At 41.5% G+C, this 22,310-nt stretch overlaps 1 protein-coding gene across 7 annotated transcripts in view; it reads left to right on the forward strand.

Annotated features, from left to right (window-relative positions):
* The window catches only part of HHAT (hedgehog acyltransferase), a 340,597-nt gene that overhangs the window by 119,187 nt on the left and 199,100 nt on the right, over positions 1-22,310 (forward strand). For all 7 annotated transcript variants that reach the window (XM_025429844.3, XM_025429840.3, XM_025429839.3 and 4 more), the window contains one exon: positions 5,449-5,599. In XM_025429844.3, coding sequence (XP_025285629.3) covers positions 5,449-5,599 — 151 coding nt within the window. The remainder of the gene's footprint in view (positions 1-5,448; positions 5,600-22,310) is intronic.

Raw genomic sequence — 22,310 nt, forward strand, 5'->3', positions numbered from 1 at the left:
ACTTATTTTGTGTATGGTGTAACAAAGTCCAATTTTCCCAGCACATTTGTTGAAGAGACATTCTTTTTTCCATTTTTGCTTTGTTGAAGATTAATTGACCATATTAATTGTGGGTTCGCTTCTGAATTTTGTGTTTTGTTCCACTGACCAATGTGTCTACGTTTGTACCAGTACTATACTGTTTTGATTGCTACAGCTTTGTAATATAACTTGAAGTCAAGAATTGTGATGCTTCCAGCTTTGCTTTTCTTTTTTAAGATTACTTTGGCTATTTGGAATCCTTTGTGTTTCCACATTAATTTTAGGATTGTTGGTTCTAGCTCTGTGAAAAATGCTTGTTGGTATTTTGATAGTGATTGCAGTAAATCTGTACATTGCTTTGGAGAGTATAGACATTTTAACAATATTTGTTCTTCTGACCCATGAACATGGAATGTCTTTCCATTTCTTTGTGTCAACTTCAATTTCTTTCATCAGTGTTTTCAGAGTACAGGTCTTCACTTCTTTGGTTAAATTTATTCCTAGGTATCTTATTGTTTTTGGTGTGATTATAAATGGGATTGTTTTCTTAATTCTCTTTGTGCTGCCTCATATTGGTGTATAGAAATGCGACAGATTCCATATATTCCCATATGTGGATTTTTTTTTTAATTCTGGGACTTTCCTGAATTTGTTTATTTTGTTTTTCAATGGAATCTTTCAGAGTTTCTATATAGTGTATCATGTCATCTGCAAATAGTGAAATTTTGACTTCTTCCTTGTTGATTTGGATGCCTTTTCTTTTGTCATTTGGTTGCCGCAACAAGGACTTCCTGTACTGTGTTGAATAGAAGCAGCAAGAGTGGACATCCTTGTCTTGTTCTTGACCTTAGTGGTAAAGCTCTTAGTTTTTCCCCATTAAGGATGATATTAGCTGTGGGTTTTTCATAAATAGCCTTTATTACAATGAAGTATATTCCTTCTAAACCTACTTTGTTGAGGATTTTTATCATGAATAGATGTTATATTTTGTCAAATGCTTTTTCTTCGTCTATTGAAATCATCATATGGTTCTTATCCTTTCTCTTATTGATGTGGTATATCCTATTGATTTGCAAATATTGAACCATTTTTGCAACCTAGCAATAAATCCCACTTGATCATGGTGAATGATTTTTTAAATATACTGTTGGATTTGGTTTGCTAGTATTTTGTTGAGGATTTTTGCTTATGTGTTCATTGGAGATACTGGCCTGCAGTTCTTTTGTTTGTTTGTTTGTTTGTTTTTTTGTGGTGTCTTTATCTGGTTTTGGTATCAGGGTCATGCTTGTCTCATTGAATGCATTTGAAAGTTTTTTCTATTTTGGGGGAATAGTTTGAAAAAAATAGGTATTAAATCTTCTTTAAATGTTTGGTGGAATTTGCCTGTGAAGCTGTCTGGTCCTGGGCTTTTATTTGTTGGGAGTTTTTAAATCACTGATTCAATTTCTTTGCTGGTAATTGGTCTGTTCAGTTCTTCGTGATTAATTTTTATATCTCTGTTTCTTATCCTAGATCTTATATAGGAAAGATTCTTTAAAAAACAACTATTGGTAGAAGACTTATTATGAGTTCTATTAACAAATTTTTTAAATGTACAGTACTATTGTTAACTATAGGCATGAAACATTCTTATAAAGAACTTATGACAAGAAATTTTTAAAAAATATTTTATTTATTTGCAAGAGCATGAGCAAGGGCAGGGAAGAACAGAGGGAGAGGAAGAAGCAGGCTCCCTGATAAGCAAGAAGCCCGATGTGAGGTTGGAACCCAGAATCCTGGGATCATGACCTGAGCTGAAGGCAGATGTTTAATTGGCTGAGCCACCCAGGTGCCCCAAAAGAAGAAACTTTTCATAAAGATTTAGTTATTTATTTGAGAGAGAGAGAGAAAAAAAAAACCCCACATGGGCACAGCAGTGAGGGAGAGAGAAAATCTGAAGCAAACTCCCCTCTGAGCCTGGAGTCCTATATGGGGCTCAGTCTCATGACTCTGAGATAGTGACCTGGGCTGAAACCAAGAATCAGATGCTTAACCAACAGCACCACCCAGGTGCTCTGAGAAGAAACTTCTATAAAATGTCTAGGCTTCCTGAATCTGAACAGACTTAGTCACAGGGCATATAAGCAAAATCTAGAGTAGGTTAGGTATAGACGAGGTAAAAGTGGCTGGAGTCCTTTTCCTTGGAGCAGAAAAGGTTCTGAGATGAAGTTAAGCCATGGACAGAAGCAAGAGCCCAGCCTAGGCTGGAGATGGGAGTGTAGCAGCGAGTCAGGGCACACAAGCTGGTGGGGACAGGTAACAGTGCAGAGACAACATGCTTCTGGAAACAGAGTGAAACTGGTATCAGTGTCTTATACTAACTATGGGAATCTTAAGGGCAGAGCTCAACTATACAAAGATGGTAGTTCTGCAGCTGGCCAATAGAGTCAAGGGGCCTCTTTCCATCCTGTAGCAAACTCTCCCCAGTCCTTGGCAAACTCTGGCAAATCCTTGGCAAACTCTCCCCAATTTTTGGCAAATTCTGATCTATCCTGGGTTCATGAAGACTTTTAATTAGGCAGATGCTAAGTCGTTCAAGTCTGTAGCAGATCTAACAATTTAATAGGATCTAATACAATTCAGACCCTCGTGTTTATCCCTGGGAAGAACTTCCCACCATTAGCAACATTCACTCTTCTTTATTGGGCACCTACTGTTGAAAGTCCTGATGTTCAACCATGTGGGCAAGGGCTTTGAGCATCCTGTAATCTGGTAGAAAATACACACAAGGACAAAAACACCTGTAAGGTAATGTGTAATAGAGGTGTTGATGCTATTTCCTGATGCATAATATAGATGATAGAATACTAGAATTGAAATTCTAAAATATTTAAGTGAAATAGACCAGTTTAAAAGTCTTATAGATTTTAATTTATATGCCTCCTCTGTGATAACTGTATAAAAATAGTGTCACATTAAAGGCAGTATTTGAGAAGGAAGCAGCTCATTCTCCCTGATTTTGCATCCTGTTAACAGCGAAAGGAAGTCTCTGATGCTTCATATGTAAAAGAGCTCCAGGTAGCCTTAACCTTGAATGATTTTCCCTGGGTTCTCTGATGCCTTCACTCTTCAGGCTGGTCATTTTTAGCCCTGGAAGCTTTGTGCCCTTTAATCAGGCATCCTTACTTCTGTCCTGCTTCTACTAGCTCTGGGATTTTTCTGGCCAAAGTCTGGTGGTTCACTTTGAAACAATGGGAGTCCTGCCCCACCCCCATTGCCATCTTGGCCAGTGGGATGGATTTCTTCACCATTCAGTGTGATTATATGTCCCCGAAATACTTTTTAGATGGTATTGCTAGCATGTATATCCCACTTCTTGATGAATGTGTATATACATACATACACTTATATACATATATACTCTTACACATTCATGTATATATATTCTTATACACACACACACACACATATATCAGCTTTTTTTATTGACTGCTGTCATCTAAGAATGCTACAATTTTATACCTAGTCGTTTCAATACATGTGATTGTAATCTAATTTCCATAAGTCTGAGGAATCAGTTTGACCCCTCCTGACTGGGATTGAGACCCAGCGATTCCTGGGTTGTTTTCCTTGTAGGACATGCGGCTTTCAAATTTGAACCACCATTTGCCTTTACCCAAACTATATATTCAGAAAATGGCTCTGTGTGTCTTCTGGCGCGGAGTTACTATTTACAGCTACACTCTCCATTGTAGTGATGTCCTTTCCAAGATCCTTGTATAATATGGCAAGGGCCGGACATTACTATTTTCCCCTAGTACTTCTTAAGGCTTAGTTATTTCCTTTTGAACATCCCATAGATAACCTGCTCAGCTGCTCCAACCTGTCCTGCAGTATTTCCAACAGACTGGAAAAGGCTCTTGAGGTTGGACAGCATGTGGTTACTGGTCATCTTCTCAAGGGCTTCCACACATACTTTGTCCTCGACTTCTCCTTGTGAATACTGCTCTGGCAAACTCACCACACCTCCTCACCTGCCTGCTGAAGCCAGTGTTGAATGGGCCAATATCTGGCCCAGGTCTCTGGTGCCCCATTGGGAACAGGGTGCAGGGGTCAAAGTGACCAGCCAGGAAGCCCAAGGAGAGAAGGCAGTTGGTAGAGCACCCTGATCCCTAGCTGCAGAAGCAGGGCATTCTCAGTGGGGACAGTCAGAGGCCTGTCTCAGACCTCACATCTTGCCTAGTGTCCACATCTTCTGTTCTTATCCTGGAAAGGCACAGTTCAGGCCAAGAGGCCATTGTAGCTTGGGGCTCTCATGAAGTTTTTAGTTTTTTTTTTGTTTTTATTAACAGCTTTGTTGTGATATAGTTCACCTCCCATATAATTCACCCACTTGAAGTGTACATTCAATGGCTTTTAGTATATTCACAGATACTTTCAACTATTACCACTGCCAATTTTATAATATTTTCATCACCCTACACTTTAGCTACCATCTCCGCCACAATTTCACCCTCTACTTCTCCAGTGCTAGGAACCCACTAATCAATTTTTTATTTCTGTCTTTGTTACCTTATTCTGGATTTTCATATGAATGGAATATAATATGTGGTCTTTCATGATTGGTGTACTTCACTTAGCATGATGTTTCAAGTTTCATCCACATTGTAGCAGGTCAGTATTTCATTCCTTTTCATGGCAGCATAGTATTCCACTGTATAGAAATGCCACATTTTGTTTATTCATCTATTGATGGATATTTGGGTTGTCTCCATCTTTTGGCTGTTGTTGATAATGCCACTACAAAATTTGGGTATAAGTTTCTGTGTGGGTATCTGTTCTCATTTTTCTTGAGTATATGCCAAAAGTAGAATTGCTGGGTCCTATGGTAACTTTGTTTAGTCATTTCAGGAAATGTCAAGCTGTTTTCCAAAGTGACTGCAGCATTTCACATTCTTGCCAGCTGTGTATGACAGTTCCAATTTCTCCACATTTTCATTAACCCTTGTTGGTCTGACGTTTTGATTTTAGCCAGCCTAAAATGGGGTGTGAACACCCTAAAAGTGTGTGTGAACTCATGAAGTTTTAGAAGGATTTGGGGGAGGATTTTCCCTTTTTAATATTTTCTAAATCCATTTTATATATACCTAATTTAAATGTATAAATATATATGTAAAACACTTTTAGGTGTGGTATCTATAAAAGCATGACTGCTAAGATGTCCTATTGTCTATCACAATAATGAAGGAGATGTCAATATTTGCTAATCCAAAATTCTTATTGCTCAAAACCAATGAGGGAAACTTTTTGTAATGTGTGAGGTAAGGGGAAGAAACAGGAAGGGTGGAAAAGTGGGAGCAGGTGGTATATTTTCAGATATGTTACATCTTTCCCAGGAGATTGCTCCATTGCTTATCTCTGTGTCTGATGGCTCCCTCTGTCTTTCAGGAGGACTGGCATTGGCCCACGTGCTCTTTTTCTACCTGAAGTACTTGGTGCTCTTTGGTGTCCCAGCTCTGCTCATGCGCCTGGATGGACTCACGCCACCACCCCTCCCTCGCTGTGTGAGCACCATGTTCAGTTTCACAGGCATGTGGAGGTCAGTAATTTGGTTTATGAAAGCCCTCTGGGGATGTCCAGTGGGAAGAGCCGTGGCTTGGCAGACTTCAAAGAGTTTGGGCCGCTGTCCTTTCTCTGTCCCCCACTCAAGGCGCATTTGGCATTTGGGTTTCTTCATCTAATACGATGACAATCTGTGCTTTCTGAACTGCTCAAAAATACTGTCAGGCTATGAAGATATGTGAGATAAGAAAATTCTCTCCAGGCTATGTACAGATGCACAAAGGGTTATGTTTAAGTGGTTTCTTACTAACTTGGGACATGCTGCAATATATTATTTTATTGCTCCCTGTTTTTTGTGAAAATGACTCTGTGTATGTGAAACTGTCAATTAAAAACAATAGAATTAGGATAATAGCATAGGTCACAGTTGGCATTTACTAGCTCTCAGACCTGGGACAATTTACTAAATTTCTCTAAGTTTCAGTTTTCTTCTCTCTTAAATGACAATAATAATAGGGTGATAATACCCATAGTCAAGAGTTGTTTTGAATATCAGATAAGCTAATGTATTTAAGGCATTTGGCACATGGTAGATATTTACAAATGTTAGCTTTTAAAAAATTTTTTTTAATTGGAGTTCAATTTGCCACAAATGTTTGCTTTTATCCTTGTGTTATTCCTCTGCTTGGTGCACATGGATAGACAGATGCATTTTCTGAGTTTTCTCACTCTTCTTGATTTTGCCCCAGAAAGGTAGGGTCAACCTGAAGCTTTTGTCCTGAAAGATCCCTCAGCCCCCCTGCTGTTTCTGATTGTTGCCCTCCAGATGGGCTTGCCTACTGTTGTGTGTTTCTTATCACTTCCTGTATGTAACAAGTGACAGGGCTTGCTTTGAGATTTCAAATCTAATGTAGGAAGCTGAGACTGAGGACCTGCACCATCATAGGGTCAGCACTTTTTAGGCATCTCCATTTCCCCCACCCTGGCTTTGGCCCTGCTCAGAGTTGCTTGTCTGGCTCATTCACCATAGTAAGTGATTGTAGATGCTGAGTTTTTTTAAGCCTCTGTAAATGCATTTTATTATTGGTTCAGTTTGCTTCTTAGGATTAGAGATTTCCTATGGTTATTGCAAGTAATGTTAAATAATTGCTTTGATTTGTCCTTAATTACCTCATCAAATATCAAGGGTTGCCCAGTTTTATTGGCAGGGTCGGAGAATGCTACCAAAGGGGTTCTCTCAAGCCACGGGGACACAGAGTGGTTCTTGGTTGAAAGGTGAGCCTGTTTGGGAGGCTCTGTTAACTTTTGACCTACTGATAAAATTAATTCACTGAACAAATGGGTCGGGACCCAGCATGATTTAGGGTCACGTTACCAGTGACTGGTGTGCCCTTAGCATGGTTTCTCGGTCTCTTTGTGAATGCTTGCCCTAATGCATTTCTTGGGAAGCATATTCTCCTAAAGGGCTTCTCCAGGATTGGTTGGTGTAATGAAAACCATGACTCCTGGGCAGGCATGTTAGCTCCAGGCTCCTTGTCCATAGATCTCAACCCATTGATTGTCACAAGAGGCAGTTTAGACTGTTGACTGTATTTCACATTCAGAGTAGTTGTCTTCTTGTCCTTTATTATTTTAATTAATTACTTTTTTGTCCAATACCCTCTGTTGTCTCTCTACAATAAAGGCAGAGAGAGCATATTTGCCAAGACCTTTGTCATTTTCCATTAGAACTAACCTCAAATCGTGTAGACTCCAGGTTGTCGAAACACTCCACCATCCCTCCCAGTCAAAGTTTTAAGACAGATGTGGGTAAGAGAGTAATAAAAGTTGCTGTGAGGTGGAAGCTCTGGGGTGAGCCCTGAGAGTGATGTGGTCTTAGGCAGAAGTGTTTACAAGAGCTTGTGATGGAATAACAAACATGATCTTTCCTGGGAGTGACCTGGACTTTTATCCTGGCTTTTAATTTAATTTTTAATTAAAAAAATATTATATTTATTTATTCATGAGAGACACAGAGAGAGAGGCAGAGACACAGGCAGAGGGAGAAGCAGGTTCCATGCAGGGAGCCCGATGTGGGCTTGATTCCCGGACTCCAGGATCACGTGTTTGGCCAAAGGCAGGTGCTAAACTGCTGAGTCACCCAGGCATCCCTTATCCTGGCTTTTTAAATTTTAAGCATATACATGGGTCTAGATTTTCCCCTTAGTATTTTTCAGTTTGATGAAGGGTTTTCTAGATTGCCAGTTGTACTTAGAAACGCCTTGGTCTTTGTTCTTTACGCACAATGACCATTCCACATTTAGTAGTTGAATTTAGGAAAGGAGGTCAACTCTGTGCTATAGTGAACAATTTAAGGCTCAGAAGAAGTAGTTTTGAATTGAAAAAAAAAACCCAATAAAAATTATAGCTTCTTTTTTACACCATTTATGGATATTCCTCTGCCCATCAGAGGAAGTTTACCATGTGGTGTTCAGGGGCTGGTAGCCTAACCCTACAGTGGCCCTGGTCCTCACTCTAACTTTTATCTATAAAATGCACATTGAGGGAAAATAAAGTTTTTAATTTCTAGTTTCTATTTACATCTAGCTTTACATTAATATTTCTGGGCCATCTATTGAGGCCTTGAGGCAGATAGGGAATTGCTTTCTGTTCCTGGATGTAGGTCTGGGAAAAACTGAGTCAGGAGTAACTGTGAAAGCTGGCCATGCAGATTATTCTGGGCAGTGGCAGCCATTCACACGGTGGCACAAAGGGAAGAGTGGATGGGCAGTGGAGGGAAGCAATTTAAAAACAGTCTTTGCAGATTGTCTTGTGGTTACCTGACCTTCTAGAAAGTCCACACTGAATGAGTTGTAGAGCCAATGATGAGAGATGAATTTTTAGCCTCCCATTTTAAAAGCAGCTTACACACCTGAACACCATGCTGACTGATTGCACCATATTTCAGTCCACTTAATAGTGAGAGAAGACTTGAAGCCAGCAGCCCGCTGTATTGGAGAAAGCTGAGCTCTACATCATAGAACAGATGAAATTGGCCATCAGCAAAGAGATAATGTTCCTTGACATGCTAGTTCCAATTGGTCATGAAAAATTGCTGTTCACCCAGACAGCCCTGACCTGAGAGTTAGGAGCCAATGTTTGCTTATTTATTTTTCCCTTCTAGCTCTTTTCTTTCATATAATTCCTGTTCAGATACTTGGCAGGCATAACAAAACCCCGAGGAGTATGTGTATTCCCCCTTGTGTGATTTCTCTGTGGCCTTACAGACCTGGGAAATTGAGAATTTTCTGCTTAATTTTTAGGTTTCATGTTTTAATTTAGGTAGGCTGAGATCTGTAATGAGCATCTTTTGCCGGGAGTCATTAAAGATGACATTGCATGTCTGAGGTTTCAAATTAGGAGTCTGATCATGTTCCCCTGATTTGATTTTTAGCTATGGAAGCAAAGTGTGCAAAGTGATAGAATTTCCCATGGCGGCTGGTGAGTTATGGGTCAATTTCAATTATCTCAGGAATCTCGCACAGCTTGCCCTCTGCCTTTCTTGAATTATGATGCTCTCAGGTCTTCATAGGCAAACTCATGCATCACAGCTTAACCCCGAGAGATTTGGGCACTGCTAGACCTTAATGTGTGGGGACATGTTGGGGCTGGGGCTGGGGAGGAGCCTGAGCCCCTTCTTTCAGTGGGGAATTGATTGCATGAACTTTTAGGTCAATAGAAGAATTTAGGTTCCTAGATGGAGAGTTGGTCCAGGCATGTGGTAGATGGTGAAAACTAGCTCTACAGACTGCTAGCTTTACATTTAGTCCTGCTTTTGAATCATGTCTGACCTCGGGTTGTAGGACAGGATGGCAAGCACGGAGCTGGTGAAGTACACACCATGCCTACCAGCCTGCTAATAACCAGGAGCTTGCTACTTACTAGTTGTGTGACTTGGGCAAATAATTAAAATGCTCTGGGCTAAGCTTTTCATTTCTAAAATGGAGATAATAGTACTTGCTGCATAGGGGCCATGTGAGGGTTGACTGAGCCTGGTGTTTAGTAGGTCCTTGGAAAGGGATAGCTTCTTCGTTGTTTTGCACTTGAAAACCTAGCAAAACCCAGAGGTAACTGAGAAATCAGCCTGTGGATGGGCCAGGCTGGGGAGTGATGGGACTGGTCGGGGAAAGGCTTCAGTCCAGCTCTGAGCCTGAGATGTGACAGCTCAGAGATAAAGGCTGTGGAGAGAGCTCGATCCAGTTGTTTGTGCCTCAGTTCTCTCTACTGTTGAATGAAAAAAAAAAAAAAGGACTCTTATCATTAGATGATGTCTATATTCTCTTCCGGTTCTGTCTTTAGGTGAGCCTCAGCCACACTGGATGGGGGTGACCACCAGTCCCTGGTGGTAGAGTACCGTCTCCCTCACTACCCATGTAATTGGGTAAAAAGTCACTTAACTTCCTAATGCCTTCGTTTTCTGACTTTATTTATTTAAAATAAAGCTCATCATAGGACTTGCCTCCCTGGGTTGTTGTGAGGGTTCAGTGAGACCACTGCTAATGCAGGAACACAGGGCAGGCACATGGGAGACACCAAGATATTAGCCGATAATCAGAATTACAGATGTGCAAATGGACTTTACACCGGTCGCTTTTTAATTTCCCAGAAAAGACAGGCCTGAGAGCACGGGCGGCGGAAGCAGGTGGAAGGTAGCAGAATAGGTGGCAGTATGTGGAAGGCACAGATTTCAAAAGTAAAGCACAGGGTCCCCGTAATCTGCACCGATTTGACCTCTCCCTCACCTTTAGGGGGAGATCTTCTACTAGTTGGTTTCCAGCTACTGGAATCACCTCATATTTTATCTTTGTCTTATCCTATCTCAACAGACGCAGAAAACATATCTTCCTTCTTCTGACAGTTGTGTTTCAAAATCCCTTTACCTTTTCCTCCACACACAGACATCCATAAATCAGAGTGAAAAGGAAATACCAAGTTGAAGCAAATTTTATGAACCATTATTACATTTTGGTTCCTGGATTTATTTTGACTTCAAAGATAGATACCCTGCTCTCCTCTCCATTTCCTCCCTGTGTGGAGGGTGTTTTCAGTGCATGTATTACTGGGCAAACTCTCAGCCTGGAGGCTTTTAGAATAAGCAGAAGTCTGGCACAAGAAACACCGTGGGGACACCTGGGTGGCTCAGTGGTTGAGCGCCTGCCTTTGGCTCAGGTCATGATCCCAGGGTCCTGGGATCAAGTCCCACATCAGGCTCCTTATGGGGAGCCTGTGTCTCTGCCTCTCTCTGGTTGTCTCTCATGAATATAAATAAAAATAATATCTATAAAAAAAAAAAGAAGAAACACTGGGGTGTCTTCTAATGGATGACTCTTCGGCTGGTCACCTGTGACTGGAGCACAGCCTTCGAGAGTCCAGATCTGGAGCCTGTCTGCATGGGGTTTGAATCCTGGCTCTACTACTTATCATCCAGTGACTTCTCTGTGCCTCAGTTTCCTTCTCTGGAAAATGGCGATGTTCCAGTGCCCAACTCTGGGAGCTGACGCTCTGAGTCACACTGCACCGGAGGCCTCTACTTGCTCACACCCCAGCATCCCGTAAGCTCTTGGAGGGCAGTGATCAGACCTCGCCCTTGGCTAGCCCCGTGTCCCCAGCACCCTCCAGCATTTAGTGGGTTCTCAGGAAGTCTATGCCACAGGGAGGAATGGTCACTTTTCTTGACCACCCAGTCATTAGAGCAAACTTTTCAGACGTTTTGATTCGGGAGCCGCGCAGGTCCTCCCTGTAGCGCGCACTGTCGTGTGGTTGCTGGGGACGGTCCCTGCCGTGACCACTGCTGGTGCTCTGCCTCCTTTGTCTCCGTGTGTTTCTCAGTAAGTCTCAATAGTCGGTGTGCTGAGGTTTTGTGTTGGCTTGCAGGTTTCTTGCGAGCGAATCTTCCTTGAAAGGAATGAAGGGTGCACACCTTTTTAGCTTAATTACTCTCATTATCATATCAGACATCATGCCACATCCCCGAGAGCGGATGGAGGAGAAAGTGGCAAAGTACAAGGAAGAAAAGAGATTCCATCCAGACTCTGACACGAGAGAGGAGTTTGACAGCTGTTTGTCTTTGAGGACAGGAGTTTTCTGAGGCAGGCCTGAAAAGTAGAGATCCTAATCACTTGGGTGGGAGATGAGAACCTGGGGGTAGGACTGGGGGTGAAGCCTTTCTGGAACCTGTTCTCACAATGAGTAATAGTAAGACTAATAATAGTGATGGTAGTAACAGCAGCCCTGACATCTGCAAGCGGCAAACATATCGAGCCAGGCATACTTCTAAGTGCTTTTATATATTTATTTAATCCTCCCAAAACTCTATGTAGCTACCAGTATCCCCACGTTATAAATGGTGAAACTGAGACACAGAGAGGTTGAGTAACTCTCCTTAAATCACACAGCAGCTAGTAAGTGGTAGAGCTGGGGTTTGAACCCAAGTGCTCGTAATCACTACCTTCGCCTGTCTCTCCAGCTAAACGGACCTGTAATGAATTTCTCTTCCAGGGTCTGGAGCATGAGGCTTGTGTGACAGGATCTGAGACTTGGGGGTATCTGAGAATGATGATCACTGATGGACGACCCCCTAGGAAGGGAGATGGCGCAGGGAGGGTGGAGCCAGGCAGTGGTTTGGCCTCCATGTACCAAGGGGTGAGGAGAATGGGAGGGCATTTGACCCTGAGTCACTGAGTGCTCTGGAGTAGTGGAGGGTCCGCTCTCCTGTTAACATCTCTTACGTTATAAACAACAATCCAGAAACAGCTGCTTGAGTGGAGATGGGAGGGGGGTTCACCTGGTGCTGACATAGAAACTTGGCTCCATTTCTCTTGCCAGTGTCTCCTTCTATGTGGAGCTTGGCTGCTGGCCCTCCTTGATGGCTGTCCTCCTCCTCCTCTGTTTCTGGATCTCATGTTAGGCTGGGTCAGATCCCATTTGCCAATAAGAATGGAGAATTGCCCCACATCTGTCAGTCTTTAAGCATCCAGGACCTCAGCACTATTAATTTCTAATTTACACCTTCCCTTCAGCATACTAGTGTTGCTTTTTGCTCCACCTCAGATCGGAGGATTAAAACCAAAGTGCAGCCTGCTTTTACTCTTAAATGCTTCTAGATATTTTGATGTATCAGTTTTATATTTGTATGCAGTTAGATCTTTCTCTGCATAGTTTCTGACTTTGGTGATGAGCTGAGGAAGTCCATTTGAAATTTATTTATTTTTATGTAAGGCAGGAATTCCTCCTTTGGGGATTCACAAGCTACTAAAATGATTTCTCTTAGAATCTCAAAAGCCTGCTTATCGCAGACTCCACGTCATCTAACATAGTGCCTGGCACATAGTAGGCACTCAACAAACAGGTATTTCCTGAGTCAAAGATGAATGATCCCCTGTGCCCTCATATCCTTGAGGAAAAGATAAAAATGGACTTACTTTTTCCCCCTATTTATTTAGTTTTTGTTTTTATTGAAGTTCAATTTAAAAATTGACTTACATGTGAAGTGTAGGTCTAACTTATTTCCAGTGGTTAAGTTGCCATCCTAACTGCATTTATGGTGATATCAAATGCCATCTTTTGCCATATTATCTATTTCCTATGTGGTACCTGAGGCTTTTTCTGGATCCACCTTGTGACAGCATGCATTCCAGCATGTTTCTTTACAGTGTGAATATTTTAATCTTTTTTTGTATTGAATGACTTACCATTAGAATCCCAGAGGGAATTTGTGTTACTTTATGGGGTCTCGTGAAAAAAAGAAGGGGATGAGTAAAGAAAACAGTTTTATTTTTTTTGTTAGAGGCTAAAAGCCAACCAATCAACCACCACTACCACCATCACAAAAGCAACGAGGTAAAATTTAAAGGACCTTCATTGTTTTAGGGACGGGGAAAAGGCAGAGATTATTCTCTGTTCTCAGTGGGCTGGGAAGGAGTGAACCCCCAACCATGAACAGTCAGTGGTGCTTGTGCAAAAAGAAACAATAAGGCTCGCATTCAGAGTCCTCTGAAGAAAGTAACAGGGTTAGGTAGGTGTCACCTGGAATGGGAAAACTATGCCCAAGGTGATTCTGAAAAACTGAACCCACAGATTTTCATCCTGGAACTTCCCATTTACTGCTTCTCCTCTCTGTTCTGTCTTTTTTTTTTTTTAATAAAGATTTTATTTATTCAGAGAGAGAGAGAGAGGCAGGCAGGCAGGGAGAGACACAGGCAGAGGGAGAAGCAGGCTCCATGCTGGGAGCCTGACATGGGAGTCGATCCTGGATCTTGGGGATCATGCCCTGGACTGAAGGCAGGCGCTATACCGCTGAGCCACCTGGGCTGCCCTCTCTGCTCTGTCTTTGTCTCTCTCTGTTTCATACTATATAATGTCTGTAGCCCTGGCCATGGGAGTCAATTTGGCCCAGGATTAGGAGGAGCAGGACCAGCTACTTTACTTATCACATGAGAGGAAGGGAGGCCCTTGCTTCTGTTGCCTTGAGTGAAGGATGCTCCTGGTATCCCAGATTGCCATTCTCAGTGCATATTTCCTAGGAAAGTTGGTCTAAACCATGGTCAGATTCCATATTATTATTACAACTGGCCTGAAGAATAGGACTCAATTAGCGTGTAATGGAATCATCTTTGAATGTTGTTAAATGGCAAACTATGAACCCACATCTAGATTGTGACTGAGTAGTTTGGGATAGGGTTCACTAATCTGAATTTTATTCAGCAGCTAACATGATTCTGTAGTCCACAGACCACACTTCAAGAAGCATTTGTGACTGCTATTGTTGGCTTTCTGACAGAGGCCAGAAATCTTGACCTAGCCTTTAAGGCCCTCCCTGATCTGGTCCCTGCTACTTTCTTTCATTCTCTGTATTTTTTTTAAATTTCTTTTTGTTGGAGTTCAATTTGCTAACATATAGCATAACACCCAGTGCTCATCCCATCAAGTGCCCCCCTCAGTGCCCATCACCCAGTCACTTCAACCCCCTGCCCACCTCCCTTTCTACTACCCTTTGTTCATTTCCCAGAGTTAGGTGTCTCTCATGTCATTCTCTGTATTTTTTAAAAGGATTTTATTTACTTATTCATTTTAGAGAGAGAGAGAGAGAGAGAGAATGTGTGTGCTCAAGCAGGGGAAGAGTGGGATTCGGGGGAGAAACTTTTAAGCAGACTCTCTGCTAACCATGGAGCTCCATGTGGGGTTTGATCTCATGACCCTGAGATCAAGACCTGAGCCAAAATCAAGAGTCAGAGGCTTAACCAACTGAGCCACCCAGGCGCCCCAGGAGTATATTTTAAAAAGAAGAATAAAGAGAGTATTTCAGGAAAGGATAAACTGGTCACCAGAGAGAGTCCAATGCTTCTGGGAGCTAAAGGGAGGGGAAGACTGGAAAATGCTTTTCGGTTTGGTCAACCGGAAGTTATTACTGACATTAAAAAGAGTGCTTGTTTCAGTGGAGTAAAGGGGCTGGGAGACACATGTGAGGGGTTTCAGTGTGAGAGGTAAGAAAACCCTTGCCTCTTACATTCCCTTCCTCCAAGCAATGTTCTAGCCCTTGCGGACTGTTTGCTGTCCTCCAAGGACGTCAGCTGCTTCTTCACTTGTGCTCCTCTTCCACGCATGCTCTGATTGTTCTACCTCTACGTTTCCTAGTCTCACCTCACACAGCATCTTTCTTGGGGCGCCTGCCCTGGCTCTGTAAGGTTGAGTTAGGTATCCTCCTGCCATGCTTCCACCGTGCCCTCTACTTTTCACTATTACCATGGCATGTACGAAGTGGCATTGTCATCTCTTGTCAACTTGCCTCTTTCTTTTACTGGGCTCTGAGCCCCTTGAAGACAGGGCTTGCACCGTTCCTGTTACCTTGTTCATGCCTGTCACAATACTGAGCAGTTAATAGGCATTCAGTGTATGTGGAGTGAACGGTGAGAAAATGAATGAGCATAAAATTCAACAATGGCTATAATGATGCCTGTGGTAGGACCACTGTCACATATGCCTCACTCATACATACCATACATTGTTACTGATTATATGACAAAATATTACTGTTAAGTAGCTGATAACACATGCTCTTACCCATGCAGGATTCTTCTCTGTAGAGGCAGCACATATCATTGCTCCCATCTTATCCCGGGTGTGAAGAACAGAGGAATAGAAAAAAATGTTAGTTTCCTTTGCCCCTAGGAGACATGTGCTTAACACATCAGATATGTGGTGGAATATGATGAGGCTCAAATGACTAATTTAGATAGTAAGAGTGCGGTGAGTTCAGAGGCAGGGAGATACCTCCAGCTGGGCTCATCAAGCAAGATGTTCTGAAGGAGTTGGCATCACGTTAGGCTCATTTCTTCACTTATTATAATATCTCCTATGAACCAGACACTCTTTGGGCAACACAAAAGTGTCTGTGATAAAGTCCCTAAACTGTCAGAGGAATGGGCAAGGAGTGGAGCAAGAGGACTATGGAAATGGCCACATAATGCTAAGTATCCTCCTAGGCATTTTCCTATACATCATGTCACGGATGCAGTGTACGCACTATCCCTGTAATGCATGAAATAAATGTTACTTTTCTTTTCTTTTCTTTTCTTTTCTTTTCTTTTCTTTTCTTTCTTTTCTTTTCTCTTTTCTTTCTTTCTTTCTTTCTCTTTCTTTCTTTCTTCTTTCTTTCTTTCTTTCTTTCTTTCTTTCTTTCTTTCTTTCTTTCTTTCTTTCTTTCTTCTTCCTTCCTTCCTTCCTTCCTTCCTTCCTTCCTTCCTTCCTTCCTTCCTTCCTTCCTTCTTCCTTCTTTCTTTTTATAAAATAATTTTTATTGGTGTTCAATTTACCAACATACAGAATAACACCCAGTGCTCATCCCGTCAAGTGTCCCCCTCAGTGCCTGTCACCCACTCACCCTCACCCCCCGCCCTCCTCCCCTTCCACCACCCCCAGTTCGTTTCCCAGAGTTAGGAGTCTTTATGTTCTGTCTCCCTTTCTGATATTTCCCACACATTTCTTCTCCCTTCCCCTATATTCCCTTTCACTATTATTTATATTCCCCAAATGAATGAGAACATATAATGTTTGTCCTTCTCCGATTGACTTACTTCACTCAGCATAATACCCTCCAGTTCCATCCACGTTGAAGCAAATGGTGGGTATTTGTCATTTCTAATGGCTGAGTAATATTCCATTGTATACATAAACCACATCTTCTCTATCCATTCATCTTTCAATGGACACCGAGGCTCCTTCCACAGTTTGGCTATTGTGGCCATTGCTGCTATAAACATCAGGGTGCAGGTGTCCCAGCGTTTCATTGCATCTGAATCTTTGGGGTAAATCCCCAGCAGTGCAATTGCTGGGTCGTAGGGCAGGTCTATTTTTAACTCTTTGAGGAACCTCCACACGGTTTTCCAGAGTGGCTGCACCAGTTCACATTCCCACCAACAGTGTAAGAGGGTTCCCCTTTCTCCACATCCTCTCCAACATGTGATATTTCCTTCCTGTCTTGTTAATTTTCCCCATTCTCACTGGTGTGAGGTGGGATCTCATTGTGGTTTTTATTTGTATTTCCCTGATGGCAAGTGATGCAGAGCATTTTCTCATGTGCATGTTGGCCATGTCTGTGTCTTCCTCTGTGAGATTTCTCTTCATGTCTTTTACCCATTTCATGATTGGATTGTTTGTTTCTTTGGTGTTGAGTTTAAGAAGTTCTTTATAGATCTTGGAAACTAGCCCTTTATCTGATACGTCATTAGCAAATATCTTCTCCCATTCTGTAGGTTGTCTTTTAGTTTTGTTGACTGTATCCTTTGCTGTGCAAAAGCTTCTTATCTTGATGAAGTCCCAATAGTTCATTTTTGCTTTTGTTTCTTTTGCCTTCGTGGATGTATCTTGCAAGAAGTTACTATGGCAAAGTTCAAAAAGGGTGTTGCCTGTGTTCTCCTCTAGGATTTTGATGGAATCTTGTCTCACATTTAGATCTTTCATCCATTTTGAGTTTATCTTTGTGTATGGTGCAAGAGAGTGGTCTAGTTTCATTCTTCTGCATGTGGATGTCCAATTTTCCCAGAACCATTTATTGAAGAGACTGTCTTTCTTCCAATGGATAGTCTTTCCTCCTTTATCGAATATTAGTTGACCATAAAGTTCAGGGTCCACTTCTGGGTTCTCTATTCTGTTCCACTGATCTATGTGTCTGTTTTTGTGCCAGTACCACACTGTCTTGATGACCACAGCTTTGTAGTACAACCTGAAATCTGGCATTGTGATGCCCCCAGACATGGTTTTCTTTTTTAAAATTCCCCTGGCTATTCGGGGTCTTTTCTGATTCCACACAAATCTTAAAATAATTTGTTCTAACTCTCTGAAGAAAGTCCATGGTATTTTGATAGGGATTGCATTAAACGTGTATATTGCCCTGGGTAACATTGACATTTTCACAATATTAATTCTGCCAATCCATGAGCATGGAATATTTTTCCATCTCTTTGTGTCTTCCTCAATTTCTTTCAGAAGTGTTCTATATACTTCTCTATTTTAAACAGCTGATCTACTCTTCTTCATTGAGATAGCTAGGAATGGGCTCAGAAAGGGGCATTTGAATTTTAAAAGCCAATGGATATTTATTTACTGAGTGCCTAACTATGCACCAGGCACTGTTTTAGGTCCTATGTTTACATATAAAGTAGTAAGAAAACTGAAAAACATCCTGCCCTCACAGAATTTCCTTAATAATAGGAATAGAGTTCCATTTAAACAATAAATAATAGAACTTCCATAATAAGAATAGTCTGCTTGAATAGCTTCCATATAATAATAATAAGACAATAAGCAAAACAAGTAAACTATATAGCATGTTAGAAACATATAACCACTATAGAGAAAAATAAATCAGGTGAAGGGGATGGGGAATGGCAGGAGTTTTAGTTGTCAATGGAGTGGCCAGGGGAGGTTCACTGAGAAGGTGCCATTGGAGCAGAGACCTGAATGGGATGAAGGAGTGGCCGTGTTGGTGGCTGAGTGAAGAGTTTCCCAGCACAAGGTTCTCTTGAGTGCAAAAGCACAAGGCAGGAGAGTGAGCCTGCGGTGTTTAAGGACCAACAAAGTTGCCAGTATGGTGGGACAGAATGAGCAAGAGTAAAGTGTGATAGCAGATGGGGGTCAAGAGAACAGGGGGCCATTTTAAGGCCTTTGCCTTTTATTTTTGCTTTATGCTTTTTAAGTTCTCTTTACAGGGTACTCAGGAGTATTATGTCTTCTTCATGAAAAGTAACTACTTTATCATTTTATGATGACTCTCTTTATTGTTATTAATATTCCTTGTCTGAGGTTTATTTTGTCTGATGTTAATATAGTGACTTCAGCTTTCTTTTGATATGCTTTCATGGCATATATTGTTTCATCTTCTTACTTTTAACATTATCATTAAATTAGAGAGGGAGACAAACCATGAGAGACTCCTAACTCTGGGAAACAAACAAAGGGTTGCAGAAGCAGAGGTGGGCGGAGGGATGGGGTAACTGGTGATGGGCACTGAGGAGGGCACTTGATGGGATGAGCACTATTATACTATATGTCAGCAAATAGAAATTAAATAAAAATATTTTTAAAAATGCAAAATGACATTTAACAATGAAAAAAATAACATTAAAATTAAATGAGGTTTTTGTAGACACCATAGAGTTAGATTTTGCTTTTTTATCTAAGCTAACTCTGGGAAACGAACTAGGGGTGGTAGAAGGGGAGGAGGGCGGGGGGTGGGAGTGAATGGGTGACGGGCACTGGGGGTTATTCTGTATGTTAGTAAATTGAACACCAATAAAAAATTAAAAAAAAAAATAAATTGACAATCTCTGCCATTGGGGCATTTAAACCAGTTAGAGTTAATGTAATTATTGGTATTGGTTGCATTTAAAGCTATCATCTTGAAAGTTATTTTTTAAACCCCATTTTTTTAAATGGCTTCCTACTTATCCATCCATCCATCCATCCATCCATCCATTGTGGTAGCATATAATATAAAGTTTACTACTTTAACCATTTATAAGTGCACAGGTCAGTGATACTAAGTGTATTTACATTGTTCTGCAATCATTACCCATATCCATCTCTAAAGTTTTTTCATCTTTCCCAACAGAAACTCCATACCCATTAAATAACTATTTATTCCCTCTTCTCCCCTGCCCATTTCTCGTACTACTAATTTCTTTGTGTAGATCTAAATATACCATTTGACATTATGCTCCCTTCTGCCTGGAGAATTTCCTTAGCCTTCTGGTCTGCTGACTAAACTTTTATTTCTTTTTTCTGAAAATGTCTTTATATCACCTTTAATTTTAAAAGACATCTCTACTGGATATGGAATTCTTTGTTGACAGGTTTTGTTTTTCAGTATCTTCAAGGTCTCTCTCCATTATCTTCTGGCTTGCATAGTTTCAGACAAGAGGCCTTATGTAAGTCCTCTTACATTCTGTTTCGTTTTTCCTCTAGCTGCTTTCAAGATTTTATCTTTGGCTTCAGCAGTTTGACTGTGATGTGCCTAGGTATATTTTTCTTTGTGTTTGTATAGTTTGGAGTTCTCTGAGGTTCTTAGATCTGTGGTTTATTATCATTAATTTTGGAAAGTTTGTGGATACTATGTCTTTAAATATTTCTTTCTTACCATTCCCTTTTTATTCTGCAACTCCAATGACCTGTATGTTAGAGTGATGTTAGCTCACAGCTCTTTGATGCTTGGTTCTGATTTTTGCCTCCCTGCCCCCGAGTCTTTTTTTTTTTTTTCTCTTTATGTTTCAATTTGGATACCTTCTGTTGGCTTATCTTTAAGTTCATTGCTCCTTTCTTCTGTCATGTCCACTCTTCTTCTTTAGATCCCAACCTAAAGTTGTAAAGGAAGATGAGGATTGACATTGGAGTTGGGCTTCCATGGAGGTCATGGTGACCTTGACAGTGGGAGTCTCAGTGAAGTGGTGGGGGGCAAAAGCCCCACTAAAGTGGGCTCAGAGGAGAATGGATCTGATCTGACCCCAGGAACCCCAGGGTCTAATGAGGGGAAGCTGGTGTACATGGTGTGGTTAGGGTCCAGATTTCCTGTCTTCCTGACTGGGCCTCACCACAGTTCTTCTTGACTAAGCAGACCCCTTTGAGTCTTAGCCAGGCCCTGGCAAGGCTGTGCACTACACTTTGCAGTGACCTCACTTGCTATTCATCACAGGTGTCCCTAAACCACCTAAATCAGATCTATGGGCCCACATCTTACTACCTTCAGTGCAGGAACTTCTGAATATCTCCTTGCCAAAGGTTGCTGAAGGAGGCTCAGCAATGCTAACTAGGCTCTTTCCTTCACTCTGCCTAACTATATTTACCCCAATATGGCCACCCTTTGTTGTTGTTTTAAGATTTTATTTATTTATTCATGAGGGACAGGGAGAGAGAGAGACAGAGACAGAGACATAGGCAGAGGGAGAAGCAGACTCTGTGCAGGCAACCTGATGTGGGACTTGATCCCAGGACTCCAAGATCACGCCCTGGGCTGAAAGGCAGGCACCAAAACACTGAGCCACCCAGGCGTCCCTGGCCACCCTTTGTTGTAAAGAGCATCCTGCAACCTCATCTATCAGAGTTCAACCAGAAAGGAAAGCCAAAGCTTCTCTGCTTGGGCTTTCACCTCCACCTATATAATAGCCTTCCCTTTTAGGACATGTTTCTGAGTTGTGTCCTCTTCCATCTCTTGCCACAGTTCACTGTGTCACAAGAGATAGCTTTTCTACTTCGTCCTCCTCCCTTCTCTTTTGACATCTTTCTCTAGGGCAGGTAATGTTATAGCCTAGCTTTTGTAGGTAAAAGGGAGGTATTCTTTCTGTAATACAGAGAAAAATACTTTAAGATCTGATTCAGTTAGACATAGTTCTGAATCCATGAGTACTTGGATGAGGAACTAGGGATTTCTGGGAACAGAATACATTGTTTTAGTTTTTAAAAAGTCCCTGTTAGAATTAGTTATTCTTGCAATAGTACTGTTTAGTAAGGATTTAGATGTTATCACCACTGCCTAAGAACCAGAGCAGTAAGTTGTCCAAGATCATGCAGCTAGCGTATTCTTATGGTATTAAAATCTAAATCCTAATCCTTTCAGTAAGACAGGTTTAGAGGCATAAATGTGTTTGCTCGTAGATGACTATGTGAAAATTCATATATTCAAAGCAACACAAGTGAATAGATTTCCTATTATACCAAGAAGAAAGGCAAAAATATTTGTAAGTCCTGAGATTTCAGTCTGCTCTAGCTACAGGTTCATTACCTGTCACCTTCTTTGTGATCCACCTGACTATAGTAGACATTCTAAGCTTTTCTCTTGACATGCTAACAAAATGATCTGATACGGTCCAACTGCTTACCTATTGAACACGATAGGTACTCTGTCTTCTGCTAAGTACTGTAAATTATTGTAGGCCTGCAGGGTAAAAGTTAGGACTAATTCTCTTCCTGTTATGCTTGGAAATAATGTTTTATTCTTAAGCATGACATGCATACCTGGCTCCAACCTTCTATTTCAAGTTCTTCTCACTCACCTTATATAACAACAGTAAGAGGTAGGCCTTGTTCTTCAGTCCAGCCCACCCGGTTCACCCACATACCCCCATGACTTTGGTGCTGGGTTCCTGGTGCTGTAGGGTTCACCATGCCCCTCTTCCTTCTATCAGACAAGACACCACGCACTCTACAATTCAGTGCCAGCT

Source organism: Canis lupus, chromosome 7 (assembly GCF_003254725.2).
Source record: "Canis lupus dingo isolate Sandy chromosome 7, ASM325472v2, whole genome shotgun sequence".
NCBI classification, from domain to species: domain Eukaryota; kingdom Metazoa; phylum Chordata; class Mammalia; order Carnivora; family Canidae; genus Canis; species Canis lupus.